Genomic DNA, 21,796 nt, shown 5'->3' on the forward strand with positions numbered 1-21,796 from the left:
GTCATACTTTAGTTATTTTATAGTTTTTGTTGAAGTATTTGTATTGTAATTATTTAGAATTTAATAAATCTAGCCGAACTTGTAAATGGGTTTTTGAGAATCATTGTATTAAATTGTAAATAGTTTGAAAGTTATGTATTTGATATATATTTGTAACCAAGGAGAAAGTTTTAAAAAGATAAGTGGAACTCTATCCGTTTATAGTTTTGGGTTTGGGGTGCTACATTTAATATTGGGGTCTTGGATAGGGGTGGGTGGCGAGGCTTTGCCCACCCCGTCTGGCCCCGTATGCTTGCGAGCGCGGATGCTAACACACATCTAGGCACCGCGGGACTAGCCCAGGCTTGCCCGACCTAGTTATATATATATATATATATATATATATATATAATCTAAATTTTAATAAAATGACATCATTTTATCTTTAGTTATATAATTCTTTAAATAAAACGACAACATTTTAGGAAGTTCTCTCCAAAACGTCGACATTTCACATTAGGTTTGATTTGAAACTTAAACCCCCCCTGCCCCGCGCATGTTCTCTCTCTCTCTCATTGTCACCTCCCGCATCGTAGCCCCAAGTATCTCTCTTTCAGTCTAAGTTGATTTTTTTTTTTTGAACTCCTAAATTATTTAGGGTCTCAAATTCAACACTCTTAAATCATTTAGAGTTCAATTCAAACCCCTAAACTAATTTAACGTTTCAGATTGAAATCCTAAATTATCCTCAAAAATCAATCTGAAATCTAACCTAATCACACAATGCAACCCCACAACATCCAAAACACAATCTCATCTTCCATTGAAAATATAAAACAATTTAGATTTCAAAATTTCAAATTTAAGGTTTTGAGATACTTACAATGTGAAATTGAGAGAATATGAACTCGGCAACGGCGACAAGAAGGAGAAGAGAGTGAGAGAGAGTCGAATTGAGTGAGAGAGGTGTGAAAGAAAGAGAGAGACAGAGACGGGGAATAGATTAACCCTAAAACAAAATGATGCCATTTTGGAGAGTTTATAAACTCTCAAAAATGATGTCGTTTTGTTATAAATCTTATTTTGTTTAATATATACGATATAATATATCTATACAAATGGGCAGGGTGGTGCGTAAAACTCAGGCGAGGCCAAATCCCCCCCCCCCCCCCTTCTTGCGTGGATGCTCGCCCATCCGCCCACCTGATGTTGGCGTACAACCCCAGCCCCATGCCTACGAGAAGGATAAAAAATAAAATAAAATAAAATCATTGCCATAGCCCAATAGTCTATGCATGGCTATTAAGAATGGGGAGAACTTTCTTTTTCTAAATAAGGTAATTTGTACCACCTAGTTTGATGTCATGAAGATGAGAGGAATGCATGGGTGGGTGATACACGAGTCACGAGAGGTACTAATGGACGATAGATTTTCATAAAATTTGGAAAAATCACTTTAGCCTTTAGTTATAGCTCTGCTCGACTATGCTTGTCATGGGTGTTCAATGAACAATGTTCACAGCTCATGCACCATACCACTTAAAATGTATTAGTTTGACGATGACAAAATCTAAGATGAAAAATAATAGTTTTCTTTCGAAAATATATCAGATGAATTAGCGGTGGTTCATCTTGGTCGTGCTAAAACTTTTTGGAATCATGCTGCAGTCATCTTCTAATTTTTTCCCTGCCTGAATGATGTCACTCAAGTATCTTAGGCAAGATCATAATTGTGAACTGGAAAATGTGGTTTTTGTAAGAATCAGGACTCAGCTATAGACTGCCATCTCAAGAGAGGAGCTAACGTTTCTTGGTTAGCAAACGTGTAAACTAGAAAAACAAACCAATCACAAGAGCAACATCCACGCAGAAGAATTTGAAGATAGCCTGGAATTCATTCCAAGAAAAAGAAAGACCCAAATAGACTAGGCCGAATTCTGCAAATGCAAAACCAGGAGCGTTGATGTAAAATTAGGGACAGTAGCTAGTTCTATGCATGTCAAACTTCAACTATCAATTTCTCAACAACATTAGCCATCGAACAACATACTCTGGCTTCCAAGGCTAAAGAACTAACCATTCCCTCCATAGATCTTAGCTCTTCATGAAATTCAGGATGCAACACCAGTGAAGAAAACTTTTCATCCAACACCAATCCAACCCAGTTGATGACATCTTCCAGCTTAGGAACCCAACAGCAGGCCTTCAAACCTAACTTCGATGATGCTTCAGAACATGGAACTGCTTGAGGAAACCTCTCGTACTTCTTCAACCACTTTCCCAAATAACGAATCAAACTCATCATTTCTTTACCATTCAACTTACTAATTGAGGATGCTAATACCACTGCATCAACATTTGATGATGCCAGCAAGTAGTGCAAACAAATCTCGGGAGCCGAAAACCCGTCATGGGCCATCATAAGCGAAATTGAAGCGTCCTTTGCTAATCGTGCTTTCTTCCCTGTGAGACCCTTATCACTCGCTCTCTCAATCGCAGATAAAGCCTGCTTCTCCCATTCCTTCCTCACATTCACCATGCTAATATAAGCATCTTTCGGTGGAGAAAGAAAATACTTCAAAATGCAAAGTAATTCAGATGCCCCAAGATCCGAAGCATGCTTTATACAAACACAAATCAAGTCCGACATCTTCTTCACCACAAGTCTATTAACCAAAGTTGAATAACAAGAATGCTCCACATGCCCATTCACAATCAAAGCCTCCACCAATTCCCAAGTCTCCAAAACCACGCACGCGTCCAAAACCAAACCAGCAACATCTTTGCCAATCATAGAACCTAGCTTCTCAATCAACGCCACCGTATATCCTTTATCAGACGAATCAATCCCGATGGAAACCCCAGCTTTGTCCCTGATTTTCTCAAGAAACTGATTCAAAATCCGAATAAACTCATCCTTATCAAAATCATTCGGGTTCTTCAGCTTCCGGTTTAACTTTGTGAAGAAATTTTTTCCCAAGTCGATGACTTCAGAATCGGTTTTCGAGATTTGCCAACCGACAACGGGGTTGACGAGGGAAACAAGATTTGGGTACTCAAGTTTGGGCCTCAAATTGGGTAAAACATCATCGGGGTTGAGAACAATGGGGTATTCTGATTGCGAAACGAGTGGCTCGGAACTGACCGAGGCGTTTTCTATCACTTCGAGCAAAGTCATAGAGAAATTGGAAAGCAAAGCGCAAAACCTGAGGAGTAAACAGATATATACGTAAATCGTAATCAAACAAAAGACTTAAAACATTTGCATCAAACTTTTCCTCAAAACAGACAGAGTCTAATAAGATATCTCCCTTCATTCCAAAACGAAAGTCCACCACTGAAGCCATGGAACAATACAAAATCCATATCCCATTTATTTAGATTACAGTTTAAACGAAAAATAGAAAAGATAAACGATTGTTAGAGTTCAGACTACATGAGCTCAGCTCATCCGAACCTCAGGAGCCGAAAAGGAGCGGCGCACGGCGATGACACAAGCTGAATCCCTAGGTCTGCTTCACAAATTACAATCTCTCTATGACAACTTCGGCGCCTCTAATACTTAGCACGAGAAAAGGTTTCGGACTGGATCTGGGCCCTTTGGGGCATTATATTTAGCCCAATAATATATGTAATTTTTAAGACGACAAGCTTAAGGAAATTGATGGTCCTGGCATGTTTGAGCATTTGAAATATTTTCTGGCATGTTTGAGCATTTGAAATATTTTAGAAATTTTTTAATAGTAATAAAATGGTTTAAGCGAAGATATTTTTATTGAATTTTGAAAAAAAATAAGAAAAAAATTTTGAATAAAAATATTATAAAGTTAAAAAATTATTTAAATATTATTTTTATTTTGAAATTTGTAAAAGTTGTATTGATTTTTGTATTTAGATAATAATTAAGTAATAATTAAATAAAAATTTGTAATTAAAAAGTATTTTGTGTTTGAGTATGTTTAGAAATGAAATTATGAGAAGTGTTTGAGAATTCTTTGTTTGTCCAGACAAGCCCTTAGTTCACATATCATTTTTGTATCCATTTTTTCTCGAAGAAAAAAAGTTGTGGAAGATTAAAATTTGTGTCCTATAGCTTTGTTTGGTTACGCAGTTTAAATAAGATAAGATGATATGTTTTTATTGAAAGCTGAATAAAATATTACTAGAATATAATTTTTTAATATAATTTTTATTTTGAGATTTGAAAAAGTTAAATTGTTTATTATATTTTGTGTTGGAGTTTGAGAAAATTGTAATGATGAGATGAAATGATTTTGTGTATCCAAATTGGCTTTTGACAAATTGGAGTCTTAATTTGATCTCAACATTATTGAGGATAAAATATCTATTACTATATATAAAAACAGCATCATATAATTCCGACTTGACATTAGCTCATAAAGTAGGCATTCTATCAATTAAATTTAAAGTGTTATATTTATGAAGTGCTAAACCTTTTAGAAGTAATGTTTTATTATGAACCATTGTAACTTTTAAGTTTTATTTATTTTCTTACATATAAAGATATAACCTGATTCAAGATTCTACTCAAAAGTATTAATTCAACATTTATATTATTTTGTATTTTAAGCAGAGTCATATGACTCCGATGTGATATTCTATTAATAAAAGTAGGCATTCTACATATTAAACTTGAAACGTTGTGTTTATGAAGCGGTACTCATTTTAAAAGCAATGTTTCATTATGAACTGTTATAACTTTTAAGTTTCATTTCTTTTCTTAGATATAAAGATATAAACTGACTCAAATCTCCACCTAAAAGCACTATTTCAACATTTATATTATTACGTCAAATAAACCGCCCTATAAACCATTTTGAATTTCTCTACTATAAAATTCAGTCTTTCTAGATCTCTCTCCCATACAAAACATACACAACAATCCACACATTGTGTAGGTTATAGGCATGAATATCTATTATAGGTCAGTAAGTAGTGATAAGGAGCATGAATATCATCTTCGTAGCCTCGTTCTTGTAGAGACAAACTTGTAACCTTTCATCGTCGATACCAAATGTAAGTACATCTCTTATCACAAAACCATCAACAATCTTGATGCTTATTAGTGTCTATTTTTATGTGTATCAAATACGATATTTCATTAATGTTAATTTAAGATACAAAGATGTTCCATTAAAATCTTCTTCCAACTTGCAGATACTACTTAATTTCCAAACCCAATGCTCTTTGCGTCAAGTAGATTCCTTGTCGCTAATAAAACATAAAAAGGTCTTTGAATTTCTCAAAAACCAAATTCTAAAGGGAACTCGCTTTTTGTAACTGATGCAATTCAAGATCCAGATCAGAAACCCAACTGGGAACTTTCTATGCTCCACTTTGATCACCAACTCATACACAAACAACTTCACGAGAGGAAGCATTCCTCCCCTCACCTCCCTAACCTGCGTTTGTTTTGTGTGTTTGAGCCCCTTTACTCTTAAGGAGCGAGAAAGGAAGGAAAGGGGTGTGTTTTGGGTGTGAATGAAACTATAAAGCTACCTTCTTGTAGACATTGTGATGGATGCTGAAACAATACAATTGGTTAATTGATTGTGGTTCAGTTTTCAAGTGTATGTTGTAAAAAGAGAGACGAGCAAATAGAAGGGCAGGTACCTTTCTGAGTAAGAGAGGAAGGGCAACCTGTTTGACAAAATTCTTCTTCTCCCTTTTTATTGAATAACAAACAAACATCTGACTCCCAGAAGAGTTCTAACAAAAAGCTCTTATTGAAGTCTAACTCCTACGGCCGGAAAAATGCAAGACCGAAAACTCCAAAGCCGCACAAACACAACTGTTAAGTCCGGACTGGGCTTCCATCACATTGTAAGCTAAATCATTTATCTTCTTCTGGTGTCAGCATGAATCCTCTTCAGGTTGATGGTGGAATTTCCCAGTGCCTTGGCAGTGGGCCAACATCGTATATTATCTCTCTATGGCAAGACCAAACAAGCTTTATTGCTTCTGGGGTCCCAATTCCAGCACCCCTGGGGTCTCCAGCTGGTCCGAACCTGTCACACCATTGTTTATGACAAATTTAAGAACACAATCTTCCCATTAAGGAAAAAGACTAATGAGTTTTCTACCTACCAATGATTCTGTGGAGCTCCAGTTGTTCTTGCTCTTAGTCCAGCATAAGTAGTCCCATTTACTGTGTTTCCAATAACTTCCTGCACAAATAAAACAAACTGAGAAGACCTATTTGAAAAGGAAAATTTTATTTGGAAGCCAGTGTGCCTCCATTTTATTGATATGGCAAGATTTGATTTGCTAGAGAAATTTAAAATTAAAATCTCTTACAAATCAAGTCTTACCATGTCAATAAAATAGAGGGTGTGCTTTGCACACCAGCTTCCAAGTAGAAGAACTCGACATTTGAAAATCATCATTAAGGGAAGCACTTATTGATAGGTATCAGGGAGACTGCTCCACACAGAAAAGGTTGCAGAAAACCTTTCCTCACATCCCAACACACAACCTCTAATTTTTTCTCTCCCCTCTCCCCGACAAAAGGAAAATAAGAAGAACAGGAAGTGACACATCTATTAACAGTTCGAGTTCATATAGACAATGAGCTGAGGGTATGCAAAGCAAAACAAAGGTCAAAAGTGAGTTTGGGCCAGCCACAGAGGTGAAACTTCTTAGTTATCAAGTACATGAACAATAAATGCACAAACATTTTGAAGATTGTGCGATAATATCACTCTTTTTCTTACTTCGTATTAAATGTCCCAACAAAGGCATAAGCATGGCAAACAATAAGGTAATCCAAATTTTAGGGAATACTCAAGCTGTGGTTAAAAAACTCTTCACAGCCAATTTAGCAGTGCGTGTGTGTGTGTGAGAGAGAGAGAGAGAGAGAGAGAGGGAGAGAGAGAGAGAGAGAGAGAGAGAGAGAGAGAGAGATGCTGAATCTTGCCTGCAGGAACAGGGGATCATTTGAAACCACAGCAGCTGTTAAATGTGCGTGCATCCTCTCCACAGCATCCAATACCATTGACAGTTGATCTCTCTTATAGTCAGTAACGATCTAGGAGCATGCAAAATGCAAGTCGCATATAGTCAAAAACAATGTACGAGGGAACACAAAGATGCCAGTAACATTAGCTTCCCTCTATTAAAATTCATTTCTTTGTCTAAATAATGAAAAAATTGAAAAAGAAAATTCAGGATAGACCTCTCTCTCTCTCTCTCTCTCTCTTCTCACTCACTCACACACACACACACACACACAATAACTCGTGCATCTAAAAGCGCACACAGGCAAACATACCCCCGGGAAAATGACCTTCTTAGTTTCCGTACATTTTGTCTGTGACCCTGTTTTCCTTTATGAAAACTTTTAGACACCTAGATCAACTTTGGAGATATAGTGATGCTTTCTGGCATTGTGGCACACATATAACACCTCAGGAAAACTGATCATAATCATCCAAAGATGGGCCAATAAGGTCGCAAAAGCAGGCCTACCTACTTTGAAACTACCAGTCTTCAGTTAGGTGACAACAAAGCAGATCTATCAATAGTCAAACTGTGCCATTTCAGGTGCTATTTTGCATTTTAATGGAAAAAGAGAGCAAACTATGGAATGGAAATAAGAAAAGCTCTTTGTGGCAGTCCGCAATTTGAGTTGTTAAAGTTTCTAGGAAAAGAAAATAAAAACAGACAATTTAAACAATATACACTATCTAGGAAATGATTTATTTTTCCTGAACTAGTTAAAGGTTTTTCTATAATTTTTTTTTTTGATAAGTAAGATATAAACTTTATTGATGTGAATGAAATAGGCATATACCTAGTACACAGGAAGTATACAGTTGAACACCTAGATACATTCTAAGAGCGTTAAACTAAAGATAGGAATTCATGTATATCATCCCCATTTAATACAATAGCTGAAAACCAAAGCAGTAAAGTGTGCAGAAAATAATTCTTCAGCTCCATCATTGTTCTTTCCTTGTCTTCGAAGCATCGCATATTCCTTTCCGTCCAAATACACCACATGATACACAACGAAATCATTCTCCAAGCTGCTGCCACTTGATGACTGCCCTGCAATTTCCTCCAACAACCCATCAGCTCCACCACTCTCCTAGGCATTACCCAAGCCACACCGACCCGTCGAAAAATCTCATCCCACAACCCTCTTGCTACATCACAATGTAATAAAAGATGATCTACCGATTCTCCACTCTTTCTACACATGTAACACCAATCCAGTACAACGCATCCTCTCTTCCTCAAATTATCCGTGGTTAAGATCTTCCCAAGGGCGGCATTCCAAACAAAGAAAGCAACTCTAGAGGGCACTCGAGACCTCCAAATGTTCCTCCAAGGAAAAGAGGTGTGATCCTGTGAAATCAAAATTTTATAATACGCTTTTACTGAGAATTTCTTATGATCCTGGAGCCTCCATTTCAAGCTGTCTTGTTGCGCCATAGTAGACCCTAAAGAATGTAGCAAGCTGAAAAAATCTGAAACCATAGATAATTCCCAATCATGAATATCTCTATTAAACAGAATATTCCACTGATGCGAACCATGGGCAAGTAATCGCACTTCCGCCACAGAAGCGTCCTTGTTAATTGCAATACGATATAAAGCTGGAAACACCCTTTCCAATGCATGATCTCCACACCACACATCCCGCCAAAAACTGATTCGGTCACCCTCACCTGCGACAAAACGAATATGATTTACTAAAATAATCCACCCCTTCCTTATAAACTTCCATAGCCCCACTCCATGCCCCCCTCTCACTTCTTTAGAACACCACCCACCCCAATCAACCCCATATTTAGCATCTATTATTTCCCTCCACAAAGAACCCTCTTCCATATGATATCTCCAAAGCCATTTCCCCAACAACACTTTATTAAAAGTTCTCAAGTTACACACACCCAACCCCCCATACTCAACTGGAGAACATACTGTCTTCCAATTAACCAAATGAACTTTCTTCTCCTCCCCTAAGCCTCCCCAAAGAAATGCCTTGAAGAGTTTCTCAATTCTATTCACCACCCCTGCAGGCATAGGAAAAAGGGATAAAAAATAAGTGGGGAGGTTTGTAAGGGTACTCTTGATAAGAGTAAGATGACCTCCTTTCGATAGATACACCCTTTTCCATCCAGCCAACCTTTTCTCTATCTTTTCTACCACCCCATCCCATATAGCTCTACTCTTGAAAGTAGCACCTAATGGAAGACCCAGATATTTCATTGGGAATGAGGACACCCTGCAACCCAGAAGACTTGCTAGATTGCGTATATTAGGGACCACACCCACCGGAACCAACTCAGACTTGTCAAGGTTCACCTTAAGCCCTGATACTGCTTCAAAACAAAGTAATAATGCACGCAAAGTTTAGACCTGACTCCTATCCGCTTCACAAAACAACAGAGTGTCGACTGCAAAAAGAAGATGTGAAATGGTACAAGAGCTACCAGAGCTATGTCCCACCTGAAAACCAGATAAAAAACCCCCACTAACAGTAGCCTGCAACATCTTGCTCAATGCCTCCATAACTATGACAAAAAGAAAGGGAGATAATGGATCACCTTGTCGCAAACCCCTCGAACTATGAAAAAAACCTGCAGGAGTGCCATTAACTAACACTGAAAATCGGGCCGTTGAAATGCAAAAACGCATCCAAGAAATCCACCTATCTCCAAAACCACACCTCTTCAATAAATACAAAAGGAAATCCCAGTTCACATGGTCATAAGCCTTCTCCATATCTAGCTTGCAAAGAATACCTAGACTTCCCTCCCTCAATCTAGCATCCAAACATTCATTTGCAATGAGCACCGAATCAAGTATATATCTCCCATGAATAAAAGCATTTTGAGGCTTGGAGATAATATTTTCCAGCACTAGACTAAGCCGATTAGCAAGGACCTTTGAAATAATCTTATAGACACTGCTAATCAGACTTATTGGGCGAAAATCCACAATATTCGACGCCCCATATTTCTTTGGAATGAGTGCAATAAAAGTCGCATTAAGTGATTTTTCAATCTTTTGATAAGCATGAAATTCACTGAACACCTGCAAGACATCACCTTTCACCACATCCCAACAAGTTTGAAAGAAACCCATTGAGAAACCATCCGGACCCGGCGCTTTGTCCTTAGCCATACCAGATATGACCTTGAAAATCTCATCTTCCACAAAAGGTCTCTCCAATACACTCACAAGCTGCGGATCAATTGCCTCAAATGGTAAGTCATCAAGCTTCGGCCTCCAAGTTACTGGTTCGGTAAGCAGAGTCTCATAATAATGTGCAATATGACTTTCTAGATCAGCCGAAGAAGATAGCACCTGTGTACCTGAATGTAACAACTCAATCGCATTATTGCGTCGATGAGAATTAGCCATTTTGTGAAAAAACTTCGTACACCTATCACCCTCTTTCAACCAGAGGGCTCTGGATTTTTGACGCCATGAAGTCTCTTCTAACAGCAACACCCTTTCCAACTCTGCCACAACCGTTACTTTTCTCAATAACTCCTCCTCCGAAGCTCTTCCCAATAATTCCTTACCCTCCAACTCCTGCAACTCCTCCATCAAAATAGACTTTTGATTGTCAATGTGACCAAAAACTTCCAAGTTCCATTTCTTCAGGTCTTGCTTTAGAGCCTTCATCTTACCTGCAAGAATAAAACTCGGAGTGCCACTAAACTGGTACGAAGTCCACCAAGTTCTCACCATCTCTACAAACCCGTCCACCTTAAGCCACATATTTTCAAACTTGAAATACCGGCAACCCCCTTGAATGCCACCACAATCTAAGAGGATAGGAAAATGGTCTGAGCTGACTCTAGCTAACCTTTTCTGACTAACTTCTGGATAGTGGGCTTCCCATAACGGTGAGACAAGAAATCGATCCAATTTCGACCAAGCACGGCCATTAGACCAAGTATACTCACCACCCACCAGAGGGAGGTCCATAAGATCCATATCAAAAATGAACTCAGAGAATTCCGCCATGGCCAAAGTGTGTCGATGATGCCCCGATCGTTCACTAGGAAAACGAGTAATGTTAAAATCACCCCCCATACACCACGGCACATCCCATAAAGAGTGTATTCCTGTCAACTCCTCCCACAACCGTCGTCTATCTCTACCTATGTTAGGACCATAAGAACCTGCAAAAGCCCAAATCCACCCATCGCTCACATTTTTGAATAGCACCGAAACCGAAAACTCTCCAACACACTCCTCAATCGCCTCAACCACTCTTTTATCCCACATTAATAATACTCCACCTGATGCTCCCTGAGAGGCCAAATAGGACCAACCCATATAAGAACATCCCCAAATACTACGCACAAAACTTCTATCAATAAAACCCAACTTTGTTTCTTGCAAGCATATCACATCTCCCTTCCATGATCTCAATAGCGCTTTGATCCGAAGGCGTTTGTCCCTATCATTGAGACCCCTTACATTCCAAGAAACGATCTTAGGCTTCATTAAAACTTAACTTACCCCTCCCCTTTGATCTAACCCTTCCACTACTCCCCTCCTTGACATCATAATTGATGGAGCATGTTAAGCGTTTAAGTTCCCTATCTTGTTTTGAAGCTGATTTCGAACGGCTAGCTTCAATAGCCACAAGAAGGGCCATAAATTGTTCCTCATAACCTCCAAAAGAGACCCCAAAAATTTTCTGTAACTCCTCCACCTTTTTAAAAATCCAATTCGTCGAACAACTCCCATAATCACTGGGAGGGAGTGTACATAAAGGAGTAAGAGCCCCCACTTCCCCGACACTGTGATTGGGAATCACCAAAACATCCAGCTTATTTGTTTCACCACTTAAAACCATATTGTTAAGAGGAGAATCATCCCCAGTAAGTAACTCATCAGGTCTACTCATCACCAAGGGTGAAAGACCACTCTGAACCACATCACTGTCCCGCAAAAACACCTCACCGCAAAGGGACATCTCTCTATCCCTCAAGCTTGACTGCTCGTGCACCACTTCTGGGACTACGTCCACCACGCACAGTTTCGATAGTCCCTTCTCCACAGACGCGGAAGTCAATGCCAGAAACTCCCCCTCCTCTACCTCTTCCCGTCGGAACTCCTTTACCGTTTCACCTGAGTGGTCGACCGAGAGTGTCGGCAACTTCTGTGCCGGCAGGGTTGCCAATAATGCACTTATCGGCACCACAGGAGCAACATGACCTTGGTCCAACATCTCGGATCCGAGTCGAATCTCCTTTTCCGTCTCACCAGAGGGTTCGACTGAGGTTGTCGGCAGCTTTTGTGCCGGCAAGATTGCCGGTAATGAACTTATCGGCGCCACCAGCTGTCCCTGGTCCGATATCTCGGATTTCTATAATTTGTTGCTACCAATACCAAAGTTTTGGTCATTATGAAATAAATTCCCACAAAAGTTGCTTTGAACAGCTGAAATACCAGAGTATGATGCTACCAAGGATATACTAACCCATTTCAAGATTCAGCCCCAAATTTCCATATCCAGGTTCCCCCCTCCCCAACCATATGTTCCACCCAGCAGGATATTTAACTACTAGTATCTTGAATGGCCATTGTTACAATTCTATTTAATCATACCCTACCAAAAAATTCTGAACTCAAATGTAGAATGAAAATTGGCTGTATTCACTAAACGATTTAAGAAAGTGGGGAAAAAAGTGACAGTAATGTTTCTTTTTTCTTTACCTGGAATGGTCCAAAAATCTCTCTTGTTACAAGCTCATAAGTATTCTTCTTCAAAATCTCTTCAAGTGGAACATAAATGGCTGTTGGTTTTATAGCACCATATATGGGTGGAATGGAATGATTCTTTAAAGGTTCACCCCCAAAGAGTAGTTTTGAACCTGGTATCTGAAGCAATTTACTCATGTGTTCTAGCATAGCTTCAGTTGTGAACTGCAACAACAAAAGGAAAAGCAAAGTTATATTCATAGTGTCCTACAAGAAGGCGCATTCAAAATTGATAGATTTTGTAGTTGAAGTCCTTGATGAAGTCAAATAACATTCATAATGTGCAGGAAATAGGCTTCTGGGACAATGGTAGTAAAAATGGTGTTGATTTGATGAATCATGAAAGATATTTTGTTGATCATACTGAACATAATATTTTTTTCTGGAAAAAAAAGATAATTAGAATAGCAGATAAAGCACCATACTTACAGTAAGGACTGGGCCAATAGTTAAATCTTCCAAATTCCTTCTCTCAGCAAGATCTCTTATTTTGGATACAAGTGAAGTCCGAGACCAGTTCTGCCCAAGGATAGTGGTTAGACTGTCAATATTAATGAAAGGAAAAGGTTGGCAACCAGCTACAACTCCCAATTCACAATATTGTGACAATGTGAAAGTCTATGCGGATGACATAAAAGGCAAAATGTGATTCAACATAGAAACACATGGTTATCTTTGCAGGATTGATAATAAACATTCTTGTGAAGTGTCAAATGCAGGCAACTAACCTCATGCATGAATAGCATTGATTGTGCGGAGCACTTCTGACCACTGCATGCATATGCATCCTGATCACAGACCCATGCAACATAATCTTCCTGCCATTCAAAAATCCATAACACATAAATCAGCAGAGGCATCAAATCTACATGGCAGGAAGTGCCTAATCTAAAGTTAAATTTGTTCATAAGAAACCTCCTGAACATCAGGCCCAAGAATTTTCCAGTCAAACCCTGCATCTTCCAATTTAATGCGACCTTTAAGGTCAACAGCCAACTTATCTGCCACTCTTGAGCTACCAGTAAAGAGGGTCATTCGTGGATTTGCCTGCAAAGTGATAGGAGAGTAAAATTTTAATTTATATATACCTTAGAAAATTTACATACTCGTAAGACTTGTAGAATTCTTGGGGTGACAGCTATCCTGTTGTAAATAATTGGTCAAAGTTCAATACTGCACTCTCAAATTGTTTGTTCACAATGCATTTACTTTAGTGATGACCGCTGTCCAAAGAGCAATTTTTTTTCTTGAACCACCACCATGTAACCACTTCCATTGCCACCATTCATCACTCTCTCTCCTTATTTTTTGCCCTATACTGTTCATTACTAACAATATCATCAAACACAGCCCACAACCCACAGTTGCCATCACAACACTACCATTATGAATGTACCATATAACCACAGGATATGTTGCAGATGATAAGTTGACATTGTGACTCTATGATCATTTTTTACTACTACAGATTAACACTGAACAGTCAATGCCTTAATGGTAAGACATTTGAGAGAAAGTGCGGTGAATGGGAAGATAAAATGTTCTAGAACATGTGAACATGACAAATTATAATTCAAAGCAAACAAGCATAGAAGAGCACGATGGGGACAATTAAAAGAATGACTAAGTTCTCCAAAATCTCCCTTAAACTACTAAATCAAAAATCTTTGGGGAATAAACCCCATGTACTCGAGCTATGCCTTTTCCTCATCAATAAAATCTTCATTTACTATAAAAAAAAAAAAAAAATATATATATATATATATATAGGGCTCTGACATTATTAAGAATTAAAAAGCGCAAAATCTATCATATCTGAAAACCAACCTCCAATAATATCTTGTTCATTGTCTTCCCATCAGAATTTATAAAGTCAACATCATCCACAGGTAACCCACAATAATGAAGTAATCGCATCATTTGCTCCATGACAATGCTCACCTGTGAAACATTCCCAGTCATTATTGTAGCATATCCACTGGAGACCGTCTACTAGAAATATTTCAAAAATAGAATAGCCGAATGCACTAGAAAGGGATGCCAAAACATGGAAGGGTAATTTGTGGGGGGGGAATATACTTTCAGAGCAGGGATTGAACACTAATCCAGCCTTTTTTGAAATACTGCTTGCCCTCTCAACTAGCATTCAATGAAAATCCATGCATGTTCCTCATCTAACTAGCTTTATGATTTTGGCATCAATTGTGCTGATATGTTATTAGCATCACCAGAATAAATTGATATAATTGTGTGAACCAATTAAAATGGGAACAAAGAATTAGAAAGCTCACACCAACTATAGAACTTAAGAAGAACTTTACATGCATACCTTGCTATCAACTTTAAGAATGGGTTTGTTGCCCATGTAAAGTGCTCCCATCAACTGAAGTGCAGGAATCTCCAGCGGAAAATTGAAAGGAGTAATAATTGCAACCTGCATAGATTGTCTTGGATCAGCAAATTATGAAGAAACTACGGCCAGCATTAAGCATTTATGATTTACTATTTTGAGGGAAAAAGGTTTCTAGAAGAATCAAATCTCAAATAGAAACTTATGAAGAAACTATGTCTTCATCCATCCTGGAGACATCATGTTTCACAAATGAAAGCCAAATGCCCCTTAAGACGACAAGATACCAAGCCTAGTTTAAAACAAACAAAAAAGGACACCATGAGAGAGAGCTTCTATCTCATAGAGGTTGGACTCTTTTCATATTGAAGATCCATCAGTTTTTCTTCATGCTTAGAGGAATTTAACTTCTTTACTCTGAAAGCACGAAAAAAGGGAACCCATTACAAAGTTCTTATCAGATTCACTTAGTATGTAGCAGAAATCGTGTCCACATTTCAAGAAGTCCATTCAAAAAGCATCTTATTGCTTCAGACAAAAGGAAATTAATAAAGAGCTCCAACAAACATTAAAAAATCCAGGTGACATGTCTTTATTACACTGTAAAGATTAACATTTTAACGCACTCTTTTCTTCCAATCACTTACCATGTCAGCCATCATTGACCAAAGGGTGAATAAGCAAATGTGAATCGAGTAAATTTCTTGAATTTTCCCTCAATTATTAATTTGATTTCCCATGTTCAAATGATTTTTGAAAAACAATTGATGGTGGTCTGAAAAATATGATTTCTACTAGCTTTGTTCATATTTCAAAGGAACAACTTACAGGACCATAAGGCCAACGAAAGCCATGACTTTGCTGTCCGAGATGATTTCCAGGTATTCCAAAAGACCTTGCAAGAAAACGAACCTGCCAAACATCTTAGCAACTTTACTAGTGAAACTACAACAGAAAAAAGGAAATTTTTATAACAGAAAGGTTTCAAAGTATAATTATTTCTAGAGTATTTCTTCCAGTACAGAACCAGTCATGATAAAGGCAGCATAACATTATATTAATTAGATCATTAATGAAGTCACCATCTGCTCCCCACCCCTCTCCCCAAACCCATAACAACCACCCCCAAGTTAAGACAACCCGAATGGGGCGAGGAGCTCTGGCTCCTCCCTCCCCCTCTCCTCTTCCTTCCCCTTTCCCGTTCCAAGGCTTGAAAGCCAATTTCATTAAGCGTTCCTTTGATTTATTCTCAAACGGTGGAAATGATCGTTTTATCACCTTATAGGCATCTCCGAGCAACACATGCCATACCGCCATATTCTCAAGCCATTGATATTCAAATCCAAAGAAGCTTTGCATCATTCCTAGGGGCGCGTGCCCCTCATGCACAGCCAGTATCATTTTCCATACTTCTTGGCCATTGACAAAGCACAAATCAGTCCGACAATCATATCTGCCTAGTTATTGTTTTCCCTAAAGATTGGAATTGACATGCTCTTTTACCCATGGCAAAGAAAGTGGATTTCTCTGTTGATCATCTAAGAGCAACCAACAAAAATACAACCTCTGGTACCCCACCGCTATTGGCAAATCAAAATGGTCCAAAACATCCCGGACAGCTTAATCAATCATTCATACTTCTTGGCCATTGACAAAGCACAAATCAGTCCGACAATCATATCTGCCTAGTTATTGTTTTCCCTAAAGATTGGAATTGACATACTCTTTTACCCATGGCAAAGAAAGTGGATTTCTCTGTTGATCATCTAAGAGCAACCAACAAAAATACAACATCTGGTACCCCACCGCTATTGGCAAATCAAAATGGTCCAAAACATCCCGGATGGCTTAATCAATCATTCTTATGATGACCCTTTCCTTGACACCTGATCAATTGAGGAAAACCAAGACCAGAGCATCAACTTATCTCCATTTCCACTTCTTTTCCTTTTTTTTTTTGAAGTAATTGTGCAGGGTTTTTGTGTCAAGGCAACCCACCCCCTCTTTGGCCATTATTAATATATATAAATTGATAGGGAAAAAATAGATCGTTAATGAATCGATTTGGATGAGACAGGCTGCAATTAAAAGATTCTCAGCAAACGGTTTATCAATAGAAAAGAAGGCTATATTCCTTTTCAACACCATTAATGCTCAAAAAGTTTTAATCTTTATGTACCTGATCACCAGAGAAATTCTGTAGAAATTTTTGTGTAACTTGAACTTCACCAAGAGCTTGCTGGTAACTCTTTGGAGCAACCCTTTGTATTAACCTAGTGAAGAAATCAGAAACCTGAAACTCATGTGAGTAGAAAAACTAATGAGACTAGGGCTCTATTTCTTTAGAAAAACAACCAACACTAATATATTTGAGGATTTCACAACCTATATTGAGTTAATGCATAATCCCAAATATTAAAATTATAAAAAATAAAGATAAAAAATTTTCTGTATTACAATACAAACCTTTGGGAGCGAAAGCATATGGGCTGCCTTTGCAGATATGTCTCCAAACAAAAGATACCTGCAAAACATGGTTTTTATCGGTTTTTGTTAATTATTTGGTAGTCTTTAATTAAAGTATATTGTTAAAAATACAGATGAAATAATCATGATATCCGCAGCAATGACATCTCTGATAGAAACTAATAAGATGGAGGGGGGGAGAGAGAGAGCGGCACAAACCTCTCTGGCTCTTTAAAGGGATTGTGTAGACCATGTTTTGGACACTTGGACAAGCTCTCGACATATGGCTGCGTAAACAATTCAACGGTGGGGGAAATAATCATAAAAAAGGGTAAAAACTTGATTTAGACGCAAATAGAAAGCCATACGCAAAATCTCAAACTTCAAATTATTGCATTTATAAGAGGAGGAAAGTGGAAAGAGACATTATGAAGCACAATGACCTAAGCTCAGCAAGAAGTTCTCTGTTCACTCAATAGTTGGAAAGACCTGCCTGGAAATAAAATAATAGGGAAATGTAGACTTACTCAAAATACATACCTGAATGCCTGCTTCATCTACGTCAGCGACTTTAATGAATGGATCTCCATTTAAAGGATCGAGAAGTATATTCCAACTTGAAGATCCTTTCCATTTACCCTGCACTAAAAATTGAGACATTCTATGTTCAGAGTACTCTTCCAATGTGGGTTTATACTGAAGACAACAAACTCAAAGCCATCTTTGTGTCCATTAACTTAGATGAACAAAATTAAATTCTTCTAGTGGTGTCGTCTTTCAGCTTCAGTTAGACATGGTGAATAAGTAGATGCAATGAAATTTTTACTTTTGAAGAGGGGGGGGGGGGGAGGGTAATAAATTTGATCCGAAGGGTAAGAAAATATTCTAGAAAAAAGTGCAGAAACAGGACAGAAAATGAACTAAATAATCACTTTAAACTCATGTGCTTTTGTTTTTAAACCACGTTGGCTGCTGCGCATGAGTAATGAGAATCAACACCTTGCATCGGGTTACGCGCATTGCTAAAATTGCAGTACCTACCCAAATTATGAACTTCAGCAGGTTGAGAACCTGATATCTCTTCAATGTCTACTGTAGCAAAGGGTATAGAATGAATAGATCTGCTAAAAGGAAACAATGGAATTGAATAAGTAGAGTATTTTCAGGGAGACAACTATAATAAATCATACAAAGAGACATGCCAATCAACTTCAAATATTTTGCACAAATATCACAACACAACAACCAAACCCATCACAGTATGAGCTCTTCAAATATTACAAAAGCGTCCAAGAAAGAATCATCAGGCACAGCACTCAGATCCTTTTACAAATTCATTGGAAGCATGTGTACATGACAGTTCCATCCAATCAATGGTCTCAAAAATAGTAGCAGCAGAATAACAATTCCACCGCTGCTTTGGATTCTGTCTCCAAATGCAATTTGTTCACAAACATTACATAATGGGATGCAGTTCAACAAACATACTCATCCTGCAATTTAACTGTCCAACTTTGCCTATGATCTTGAATCCAAAAGAAGCTACTCGAAAAAGGCATGACCGTGAAATTGGACTTTTGTATGTGAGGACAGTAATAGAAGGATGCTTGCATAAAGATTTAAAGAATGATTAAAGTGGATTATGCGAAATTACAGCTACTGAAAAAATTCTCACGAACTAGCTTCATCGGGGTATATAGAATTCATTAAACATACGATTGGGCAAATTTTATGTTACAGTTTGAGTTCTCTTGAGTTAAACAGAATTCACAAGTAAAACTCCAAGGAAAGCTTAAATCACATCAGATCAATATTTTAAATGAACTAGTCAATGATACAATTAGAGTCTCTATAAATAATTCTAAAGGCAAGAAGTTCTTCCTCCCAACCAATGTTGAAACTCATTCACTGTCTTCCTATATTTAGGCCCTCACCAGGCCATTCCATCATAGATGGCACGGTTCAAGTCCTACACTTTTCGTTGGGTATGACCTGAAAAGATTTCTAACAACTCAGGGAAAGCCCAAGCATATTAATGCCTTGTTTGGAAGTTGAGATGAAATGAAAAATCTGTAAATAGTTTATAAATAGTAGTGAAATGATTTAAGTTAAGATATTTTATAAAATATAAGGAAATGAAAGAGAAGAAATTGAATAAAAATAATAAAAAGTTAAAATATTGTTACAATATAATTTTTTAACATTATTTTTATTTTGGAATTTGAAAAAGTTGAATTATTTTTTGTGTTTTGTTTGAAATTTTGAAAAAGTTGTAACGATTAGGTAATAATTAGATGAAAAAGTCAGATTTGAACTTGAAAAATATTTGTATTTGAGTGGCGTTCGGATGTTAAAATCAGATGAGTTAGGCTTTGTTTAGATCTTCAACTACTCTCAACTCATCTCAACTCATCATTACAACTTTTTCAAATTCCAACACAAAATATAATAAACAATTCAACTTTTTCAAATCTCAAAATAATAATAATATTAAAAAATAATATTCTAACAATATTTTATCATCTCAACTCAACTCAACTCACTTCAACATCCAAACACACTCTTAAAACAATCTCAACATCCAAACCGGGCCTAAGGCTTCTAATAATTTTAAAGTACAAGAATCTCGCGGGAAGCCACTCACCACCTTGCTACGCTTCGTTTGGTGTGACATCACAAGTTGTTCTTTTTCTTTTTTTCCTTTTAAGGTTAAGATAAATACCGGGCGAAATGAGATATATCACAAATTACTGTGCTTTTCAGCTCTCATCATCACAATATTATACAAAACCATAGAAATGAATGCAGGACCTATCAATTTTTACAGCCCCACGAAAAATAATATAAATATAGAAACCAACTCAACACCCCGAAATGACAATACTTCTAAGAAAGCAACACAAACCCAGCAATATGCCCACTAATTTGAAGAAACCCCACCGACTGAAAAGCAGCAATTTGTGCAGAAAACATTAAAATACCTTGAAAGATTGAAAGAACTGAACCAGCTGAGACCCTTCTGGGGGGCTCTTGCTGTCACTCCTCTGCAGACTACGAACCTAAACATGATTGTGTTTTGATAGATCACTGAATGTAGTTTTGTCGAAGATAAGAGGGTCTCCTCAAACCACTTTGTACTGCACTACGAAACCTAAACACACCCAGTTAAGATTTCGAAAAGCTAAATAACGCACAGATGACGGCCGCTTCAGGACCAAGCTGTCTTTTCCACGTAACTTTGTTCTTATGTTTTTGTTATATAGTGCTCCCACTTCAATCAATCAAATCCCAGTAACGACGCTTCATCCTAATGCGAGGAGAGAGAGAGAGTCATCCCATGTGCGTAGAACTTCATTGCTGTCAATAGACTTTCGTCGGACACCATATGTCGACCTTCCATCATGAGAAGCTACAATCATAATTCATACCCAGCAAATAAATACTGATGAACGGCTTTGATTGCCCATTTTATAAAGGGGAAATGTTAAATCAATTTCTATGTTTTAATATCAAGGATTCCTTCCATTTTTTTAATTTATCGGAAAAATTCTCTATCGTTCAATTCTTGGTAACATTTTTTCTTTCCTTTTCTCAAAATGTTTTGATAATTTGTCTTGAGCATGTAATTTAATTATATTGAATTAGAGCATTCGGTTATGGATAACATATCTAGGTATATTTTAATTAAGAAAAATAATGTTTGGAGTCATGAACAAGTATCGCGTTTTTCTTTAAAAAAAATGAATAAATATGAGAATTACATGAAAAAATAATAATTTGTTAATAATAAATCTTACATTTTTAAAAAAAAAAATAAAAATACACGACATTTATATATTTTATGACTATATAAAACATTATTCTTAAAAATTCATTTTGAGTCAACAAAATTATAGTTGGAGCCCAGTATCAGAATTGGGCTTGTTTAAGTCCTATGCTTTTTGAACTAATTTATTAAAATACTATGCACCCTTTTACCATGTGAGATAATTATTTCTTAATATGATTTTCTTATTTTCTATTAACATTTAAAATGTATTTAATTAGTTCGTAATACTGCTAATTCAGTCTTTTTTTTTATCAAATTTTAAAATAATAATAATATTATAATAAAATTTTATTCAACTTTCAACTTTTATCTCAACTCACTATCAAAACCACACCTTAAAAAATTATATACATTTTACATATTTAAGCAACACATGATAGTTTAATAGATTGATTGGGAGGAATTTTGAAATATTT

At 37.2% G+C, this 21,796-nt stretch overlaps 2 protein-coding genes across 4 annotated transcripts; both read right to left on the reverse strand.

The window, feature by feature from the left end:
- Nucleotides 1–1,852: 1,852 nt before the first annotated feature.
- On the reverse strand, nt 1,853–3,580 carry LOC121235714. Its single transcript, XM_041132087.1, has 2 exons — nt 3,437–3,580; nt 1,853–3,185 (listed from the first exon to the last, which is right to left on the reverse strand). Exon 2 carries the CDS (start codon nt 3,155–3,157, stop codon nt 1,979–1,981), a length of 1,179 nt encoding a protein of 392 aa, XP_040988021.1. The 5' UTR covers nt 3,158–3,185; nt 3,437–3,580; the 3' UTR covers nt 1,853–1,978.
- A 2,063-nt stretch (nt 3,581–5,643) lies between these two features.
- LOC121234666 (probable aldehyde dehydrogenase) lies at nt 5,644–20,829 on the reverse strand. Of its 3 annotated transcripts, none has more exons than XM_041130705.1 (16): nt 20,533–20,825; nt 18,593–18,672; nt 18,092–18,195; nt 17,771–17,838; nt 17,552–17,609; nt 17,265–17,378; nt 15,914–15,997; nt 15,065–15,169; nt 14,563–14,676; nt 13,651–13,782; nt 13,464–13,553; nt 13,165–13,254; nt 12,691–12,900; nt 6,917–7,027; nt 6,088–6,167; nt 5,644–6,008 (listed from the first exon to the last, which is right to left on the reverse strand). In XM_041130705.1, the coding sequence occupies exons 1-16, from the start codon at nt 20,616–20,618 to the stop codon at nt 5,870–5,872; spliced, it is 1,665 nt and encodes a 554-aa protein (XP_040986639.1). In that variant the 5' UTR covers nt 20,619–20,825; the 3' UTR covers nt 5,644–5,869. The 3 variants fall into 3 exon arrangements, with proteins under 3 accessions (XP_040986639.1, XP_040986637.1, XP_040986640.1); XM_041130703.1 differs by having other exon boundaries at nt 18,593–18,675; nt 20,533–20,822; XM_041130706.1 differs by lacking the exons at nt 5,644–6,008; nt 6,088–6,167 and adding an exon at nt 6,495–6,838 and having other exon boundaries at nt 6,889–7,027; nt 18,593–18,675; nt 20,533–20,829.
- Between the last annotated feature and the right edge of the window lie 967 nt (nt 20,830–21,796).

The sequence above is a fragment of the Juglans microcarpa x Juglans regia genome, chromosome 6D (assembly GCF_004785595.1).
Source record: "Juglans microcarpa x Juglans regia isolate MS1-56 chromosome 6D, Jm3101_v1.0, whole genome shotgun sequence".
In the NCBI taxonomy this organism is placed as follows: Eukaryota; Viridiplantae; Streptophyta; class Magnoliopsida; order Fagales; family Juglandaceae; genus Juglans; species Juglans microcarpa x Juglans regia.